At 40.3% G+C, this 8,373-nt stretch overlaps 1 protein-coding gene across 11 annotated transcripts in view; it reads left to right on the forward strand.

The window, feature by feature from the left end:
• The window catches only part of LOC103478387 (metastasis suppressor protein 1-like), a 50,456-nt gene extending 42,475 nt beyond the window's left edge, over window positions 1-7,981 (forward strand). For 4 of the 11 annotated variants that reach the window (XM_008432194.2, XM_017309673.1, XM_008432198.2 and 1 more), the window contains 7 exons: window positions 588-852; window positions 1,833-1,943; window positions 2,784-3,020; window positions 3,224-3,430; window positions 4,371-4,533; window positions 4,627-4,920; window positions 5,406-7,981. In XM_008432194.2, the coding sequence (XP_008430416.1) occupies window positions 588-852; window positions 1,833-1,943; window positions 2,784-3,020; window positions 3,224-3,430; window positions 4,371-4,533; window positions 4,627-4,920; window positions 5,406-5,860 (1,732 nt within the window). In that variant the 3' untranslated portion in view covers window positions 5,861-7,981. The remainder of the gene's footprint in view (window positions 1-587; window positions 853-1,832; window positions 1,944-2,783; window positions 3,021-3,223; window positions 3,431-4,370; window positions 4,534-4,626; window positions 4,921-5,405) is intronic. The other 7 variants (XM_008432195.2, XM_008432199.2, XM_008432202.2 and 4 more) reach the window with 5 other exon arrangements.
• Window positions 7,982-8,373: the final 392 nt, after the last annotated feature.

Here is an 8,373-nt window from a genome sequence, read left to right on the forward strand (position 1 = left end):
AACATTATGAGTCTCATAAGTGAGTTTGAGTAACAAAGCAGTGCTTTTTTTGTATTTCTTTTGGTTTTTTAAAGAATACTTGTAGGTAGTCGGTGTCTTGCATATTTTTTTTTCATGATCCAGGTGCATATTTTATACTTGTTTCAACGACTGGAGGAAGCGTTTTCACGTTTTATTATTGACAGTGAATGTAATGTAAGGTGGCTTAGTGTGTGTAATCTAAATTGAAATAATTAGTCATTGAATTTGTTCAGCATCTGAGTATTTTGTGTCTTGATAAAAGTCCTACCCTCTGTATTCATTATGATTTATTTATTTATTTTTTTTTCATTGGTTTGATTGGATTGGCTTCGGTCACTGCTTGCTGCATCATTTTGTGCCGTGTTAATCGTTTCCCACCCTGTCTCCTCCACATTCCCCGTTATCCTCTGCCTTTCATCTCTCCCCTGCTTCCCCTCTACTCCCCCCTCCACTCGACCCTTCCTCCTAAACCCGTGGCTTCTGGTGAACTTGACTGTCTTTAACTCTCCTTGCCACTGCTAAACTTCTCCCACTGGTCCTCCCTTTTTGCCATCCTCCTTTCACAGTAGTCTGAACAGCGTTAACAGTAGTGACTCCAGGGGTTCCAGTGGCTCTCACTCTCACTCTCCTTCCTCCTCTTCTTCCTCCTCCTCCTCGCATCACCTCTTTCACCATCATCACCCCTGCCATCGATACCGCAGCTCCACGTTACCCCTGCAAGCCCCGGTTCGGCTCTCTAGCATCTCTTCCCACGACTCTGGCTTCATTTCTTCATCGCAGGACCAAAATGCATCGTCCAAATCCTCTTCACCGATGCCAGCTGAAACAAAGGTAAGACGGGGACAAAAAAAAGAGATGCCCAATATTTATTCATATATTTAAATCCGGCTCCCTACTGAGAGCCAGTCTCCTTCAGACAGACAGTTGTCTGGCCGTGGTAAGTATGTGAAGTCATTTCAGTGCTATTATTGTATCATAAATGTGCAGGAAATTAGTTTGCTTCCTTTCTAGCCCAGGGTAAAACGGGTCAGAACCATCCTGCTATGAAAAAAAAAATAAAAAAATCCACCACTGTGACAGACTGTTGTTTGGCTAAACTTAAAACCCTCAGAATACGCTCAGTTTTATTTTTGATTAAATGAATCATAGTTAAATTATATGCTGCTGTGTTGCCTGTATGTTTTACATACATTAGGAGCATGTCTATATCGCCTCGGTCTGACTCTGACAAAGGTTGTGAGATAATAACGTATGAGTCAGTCCAGGGGATTGTCTGTGCGGGCTTTGAGGCTTGCGATCGACCGTGAGAGCAGTTGCATTAGTCGACGTTGTGCTGCTCGCCAGAAACCAGAGCTCCTCAGCCCAGAACACATCGGTTTAGTTGGACTCCAAGTTTTTATGATCCGCTGAAGGTGGTTTGGCAGCTACATGCCTGACCCACATACAGTACAGGCCTGGGAATGGGGCCTTGTGTTTGCTCACTGTGGGTTACAGTAACAGATGCTTAAAAGGGGCTTTAACTTTTTGAAGGGTTTTAACTGAGCTTCTTTCTAATGAGGCTGACACTTAAATTGTTGCTCTTAATGGCCTTGCATCTAATGCTAATATAACTCTTCTCCTAGTGCACTGTTCGCTGGTGCTTTTCCTTACTAACTCGTGGAGAAGTCGCTACAGCTGCCAAACAGTTTTCTTGTGCTTCTAGCCGTCAGTATGTCTTTGCTTTAATTCTCTCTCCTCCATCGGTGCTTCCTTCTCTCTCCCACCTCATCATTCCACTTCCTGCCGGCTGCTCCCTGTCCTCTCTGTCACAGCCTTGTCCCAGTTCCAGCTCCTCTGAGACGTCAGAGACTGGGCAGCTTCACGGTGACTGCAGCACTGCCTGCTCTCTCACCGCTACTGCACTTCAGCATGCTACTGACAAGGTGAAAAGCTCTTTCTGTATAATGAACCGCAGACCTTCATACGCCAGATATCCACTTCCGTTCAGTGTAGGAAGGTTGAGGGAACTGAAGAGGCTTGCAAAAGGATTAATATCACCTGGTTTAAACCTCAAACTTCTGCATATATGGTTGAAAATGTATGCTTTAGATCAATGCAAAGTGGGTGATAATTCAGTTAAAAATAGCATGAGTGTCTTTTTTTTTTCAAAATAATCTGAAAAGTTTGGTGGGTATTTATATTCAGCAGCTTTTTTGTACAATCACAGCTGCAACTCTTTTTGTGTATGTCTCTACCAGCTTTTCTTGTAAAGATGCTTCAATAAACCTTTGCTGATGTCTTTACTCAGTCCAGTCAGATACTAGATTAAATAGAGAGCCTTTGTGGGGTCTTGCCTCGGATCGTCAACTAGATCTGTGTTTTACAAATAAACAGGAACGTGTTTGGTCTCAACCTTCCATTTTCCATTCCCCTTCATTCGTGGCAGAACAATGCAAATGGCACTTAGTATTGCTTTTTGATGCAACAGGTTTTCTTGGTACTCTTTCTACCACATTAGTCCCCAAATAATGGTTGGGCTGCCAACAGAGTTTGTCAGTTTTTCAGATTTCATCCATCCATCCATTTTCTTTAGCATTCAGACTCATCTATGCTGATGTTGGTTAATCAACATGGATTTTGATCTTATTTTGCTTTCATTAATTTATCCTCAGTTATGTATGTTTATTATTATTATTTGTTCACCATTTCATTTATTGATCCCATTGCTTCTTTTCCTTTTGTTTGCTTCTGTTGCCATCGGTCTGTCCTTCCATCAACACCAGTTGTCCAATGGCTTTGACCACTACAGCCCAGCCAGTCCCTCCTACCTGCATAGCAATGGGGGGAGCTTGAGCTCAGCTCCAGGCACTTCCTTCCCATTCTTCCCACCATCCTCTCCCTCCACCTCATGCCCCACTCGCTCCTGGTCACGCCCCGCCTCAGCCTTGCTGCCGGACTATCCCAACTACGGCACGTTGGGGTCCCCGATGGTACCTTCATCAAAAGTCCCCAGCTGGAAGGTTGGTCATCACCTCAGACTTGATGAGCAACACATTTCCATTCTCCCTGTGTGCATTTTGCTCACCGCACAAGTTTGCTTGGCAATTTTAGAATTCATTTCTTATTTTTTAACTTTGAAGCTTAAATCAAAAGAGAACCATTTTAAGGCTTTAAAACATCAGAGAAATGTGGAAAAATCATTATTAAACAATTTTGTCCACAGGACTGGGCAAAGCCAGGACCTTATGACCAGCCCATGGTCAACACACTCAGGAGGAGGAAAGACAAGGAAGCTTTGGGTGGGATGGAGAATAATGGGAGCACAAATGGTGGCAACAGCCCCCCTTCAGATCAAACATCAATCTCAGCACCCTATCCTTCTCAGACACAAACACCAAGCCAGCAGGAAGAGAAGAACCGGATCATGAAGGTCAGTTTCTGTCTCCTCTGAATTTACTGTGAAAAAGTGTTTGTCCCTATAGAGATCTCTTAATTTTGCTAGCAAATTTTAATATAATGTAGTTATAAAGTGAGTAAAAACTAAATGCTCTTTTTAAATAATGATTCCATTTTTAAGGGAAAAATTATCCACACCAACTGGCTTTACATTGAAGAGTATCCCAGTTAGCCCAATAACAGATTGATCCACCCTCGACAACTAGTGTCAAGGTTTTGCAATAACTAGCCATCAATAAAAAACTTTGGAACCAGTTTTGGACTGATTGATAATGAATTTGTTTCTCATCCGTTTTTGGATTTCATTTGATTATGGTCATTAGGCCTGCTTCATGTTGTGAAGATTATCTTCTAGTTCTCCAGGTCTTATCTCGGTGGCATTGGATTCTACTTCTAACCCTCAATATAAATCTGTAAACTTTTTTTTTTTTTTGATATCGTTTTGCAATATAAGTGTTTTTTTTTTTAATGATTGGAAAGATTTAAGTGGAAAAATGAGGGGAAAAAGTTGATACAATTTGTAAGAGGTCCCCTTTTTTTATTTGCATTTGTTATTAGATCCAGAAGAGCTTTTTTGCACATTTCCATTGAGTACATTTAGTAATGTCCTAAAACTGCAGACATATTTTTACAAAATTACTCAATGATTACCTTTAATGGTGATACTTATTTCCACATATTGTTTAATGCCATCTGTTAACTGTGAGCGTTCAACAAAAACAATTTTGTTGCAGTTAACGGCATGCAAACAATGTGAATAGCCCTCAACCATTAATGTTCCCCGTTAATGACTTTAGTGGGTTGGACTTAATTATTTTAATGGCTTTAATACACTGCACTTGGTTGTATCAATTCAGTCTAACATCTTGATCTTGTCTTTCCCCCCACATGTTGATTTCATCTGGTTTTGTCAGGCTGATGATCTCGAGGCCCAAAATGAACTGGCCCTGGTCTTATCCAGGGGTCTGGAGCTGGACACCCAGAGGTCAAACAGAGACTCCATCCAGTGCTCCAGCGGCTACAGCACTCAGACCAACACACCCTGCTGCTCTGAAGACACCATACCATCACAAAGTAGTAAAGTTTATCCCGATTATCTATTCGGAGATTTTGTGTCATAATCCACTCTGTAGTAGTGTGACTTAACCTCCTCATATTTACCCATGACAGTTTCAGATTACGACTACTTTTCCATGGCTGGAGACCAGGAGCCTGAGCAGCAGCAACCGCAGCAGCCATCTGACTTCGACAAGTCCTCCACGATCCCCAGAAACAGTGACATTGGCCAGTCCTACAGACGCATGTTCCAGACCAAACGGCCCGCCTCCACAGCCGGCATGCCCATCACACAGACCCCATATCCTGGACAGGGGACGTACCACGGGGCAGCCTATCCCTCCACACCGGTCCACACAGGAGCCTATCCATCTGCTCCTGCTGGCCAATACACTGCTACTTCTACGGGTACAAATAACTGAGGTTTTTCTTATTGCAACCACAAACTTAGGCATGTATTTAAACAAAAATGAAAATAAAACTCAAACAATTAGTAATAGAATCCATCTGAGTGTAACTTATTTTGAGTCATGGAGGCAGGTCAGAGGTGATGGGAAGATGAATAGAGTTAAATAGAGGTTGGTCATTAGGCAGTGAGAGATTTAAAGCCTTTAACAGGCAGAAGGTGGCTTAAAAACAGAACTATTTACTCTGTGGGACTGAATACAAATCGTACTCCACACCTTTCAGATTTTGATTTTTTTTTTTATTTGAAAAACATGTTTTTTTTCATGTTGTAAAATATCAATAAAATACATTTTGTTTTCTTTTGTGTATCTTTAACAAAGGTTCACGTTAAAACCATAATTTTCTATCAGCATTTATTATTTGCTTTATATTGTATCATCATTACCTTCCAAGGATTCATCCCACCTCTGTAATCCTCCCTGCAGGTCATGGTCCAGTTATCATCACCCCTGGAGTTGCCACAATCCGCCGCACCCCCTCCTCTAAACCCTGCGCCCGTCGCTCCGGCTCTGTGGGCGGAGGCCCCATTCCCATTCGTACTCCTGTCGTGCCTGTGAAAATCCCTACAGTGCCTGATATGTCAGGAACAGTTAACGGGAGCAGGAGTCCAGAGGAGATGGGAGGAGGAGAGGAAAGCTCATATTCCTCGACATTTGTAAAACCAGGCGAAGCTGGCACGCTTCCTTTGACGTCCTGGAGCGGTCAGGCCTCCACCAACCCTCCGACCATTCCCCTGCCCAACCAGCTGGTCCAGCCGTACCAGGCAGGTGGAGAGGAGGTGGACGAACAAGATGAAGGAAACATGCTTGTGGCTATCCGCAAGGGGGTCAAGCTCAAAAGAACCCTCACCAATGACCGTTCAGCTCCACGGATCGCCTGACAGCATCATCCGACTGCCAGCCTGGTGTCACAAGTATCTTGAGCTTTGATGATGGAAATTTCCATTAAAAATATTTGGAAATTTGGTGAAAAGCTTTAAAAGAAAGAAAAAGTTTTTTGTGTTAATAGGAGACACCTCTCGTACGAATTGTTCACTTGTGAAAACATGTCACCTCAAAGACATTTAACCTCGACTTAGTGTAGCTTTTTCTTTTTCGTTGATCCGTCAGATTCATCAGACAAAGGCAGAATCATTGGTATAACCAGTAGTAGACCAGAGAGCCCCCTTGTGGTTGTTTCTGTTCCTGCTGAGTAGATTTATTCTTCATTGGCCATCAAACAGGAGCTTTAAACCAAAACACTTATTATTTCTGCTGGGTTGGGTCCATGTTGTGTGTCGTAACAGTGTGAAATATTACGATGCGCTTCTGTGAATATTTTTCTGAAAAGAGGGCACAAATGACTTAACTGACCTTGTCCTGTGGTAAAACAACCACTGTTTATGAAGAATAATGGACACTAAGCTGTCTTCCACTTACAGCTCAGAGGCATAAACACAGCTCACATCAGAGCCCCTCATGGACCCGAATGGCCGGCCCAGGAAGCTGTGGAAAAGCAGAGGAACTGACTTTGTGTTACCACTTGTGTCACCACGCGTTGCTGCAAGCTACTTTGTAAAGTGTAACGAGGTTATATAAATAGAAATTTGATCTTTTGTTTTAAAATCTTTGCTTGTTTTATTGTCTTTATAATTTGTAAATAATTTAGCACATCTAAATTGAGGATGAGTGTAATGGTTCAGAGTGGCAATTTTAGTTTCAAAACATCTAAAAAGGTTGTAATTATCATTGGCCTCCCCTGCGTTAATGTAAATTTTTGGTTAAACTCTCCTGCAGGTTTTTGATTTCTCATATCTTTTGGCTCTGCAGGCTACATACTGAGATTTGTAGGATGTATAAACATTATTAATTGACCCTCCACTATCATACTAGGGTATCCATGTGCAACAGCTTGAAAAATTAAAAACAAGTGATATAAATTTTTAATGAGACAAACTATTTTTGATGTAAAGATTCTCAGTTAAAATTTCTAAACATTTTTATTTCCAAGTTTAACTTTTTTGTTTCCTTTTACTCTAACAAGGAAGTACTTCTGATTAACATTTCCAACTTTTGCAGTATCATCCTTTATGTACAGATATTGTTTCAGTCAAAAGGAGGAAATCGGATCAAACTATATAAGTAGCGTTTTAGTTTTTTTTTATCAGGGCTTTGATAAGATTTTGGGATATGAGATTAATCCTCGTATCGTAGCGTTAGACTATAAGCTAAGGAGGCTAGTTAGTGGCACCACGTCTTAATTCATTTGCGTTTCAGTTCAAGCACTGTGTACTTCAAGATGTATGAAAGTGTAAATATTGTTTAGCGATGGTCAGTCGAGGAACTCACACATTTTTTATTTATTTTCTTTTTCAGTGTTTTAATTCCATCTTGGTTCTCATCTTATTTCTATTTTTATACGTTCTAAAAAAAAAATATCGGAGTAAGAAGGTTGCTTATCCTTTCCAGTGTGAGAAAGATATAAAACAGATGTGCAGACATTACATATTGACGAGAGGCAAGCTGTTTAACTGAGTTCACAGGCAACAGTATTATAAGTTTTGTGTACAAAATAACTGTACATTTTCCTCTGAGTTGGTTAAAATGTCTGTATTGTTTTAGTTTTTGCTTGTAGTTATTTTAGCATGACTGAACAGATAATGGACTAACAGAAATATTCATAAACTTGACAGCTGTTCCCTGAAGGCAATTTTATTTTATGACCTGGTCATTTTTTTCTGTCTGAATATCTAAAATATGCTATTAACCTGTAATTCCCATATTCAAATTCTTAGCATAAATATATATTTCCAAATGCCAGTATATCCTATGAGTAAGAAGTTTATAGTTTGTGAAATTTTAAACATTACAGTTTAATCTGTGACATAGTTTAGTCTTTTGCTCATTTTCTCAGTGGAGAGTTGACCTCTCGCTGCCTGTCCCTGTATAGTTTAAGCTTTGATGCCGTTTATTTTTCAGGATAAAGTGGCACCTTTAGAAATATAATAAAAATAATCAACTTACTTTGGCTCAGTTGTTTTTGTTGTTTTGTATATGAATGCTTTTTTTTGAGTGGGTATAAAATCACGTCTATATAAAAATGTTGTATGTAATGCCTGACAATCTTTGAACCAAGAACCATTTTATATTTTTTAGACTCGAAATGCAATTTAAAACTGATATATTAGACGTTATAATTCGCACATTTTCTTTTCTTATTTTCTTAACATAAAAGAACTTAACCCAAAGAACTTAAAACGCCACCACCACACAAATGAGAGTGACCAAACGTAATTTAAAAAAAAAAATCTTGTTATGCGACACTGTGGCCACCAGAGGCCGCTCTTACAAAGGATTAATTACTAGCTCTCAAACAACGTCTATGTGTTTTCTTTTAAGATCTGTTAACACGCTT

The sequence above is a fragment of the Poecilia reticulata genome, linkage group LG16, assembly GCF_000633615.1.
Source record: "Poecilia reticulata strain Guanapo linkage group LG16, Guppy_female_1.0+MT, whole genome shotgun sequence".
NCBI classification, from domain to species: Eukaryota; Metazoa; Chordata; class Actinopteri; order Cyprinodontiformes; family Poeciliidae; genus Poecilia; species Poecilia reticulata.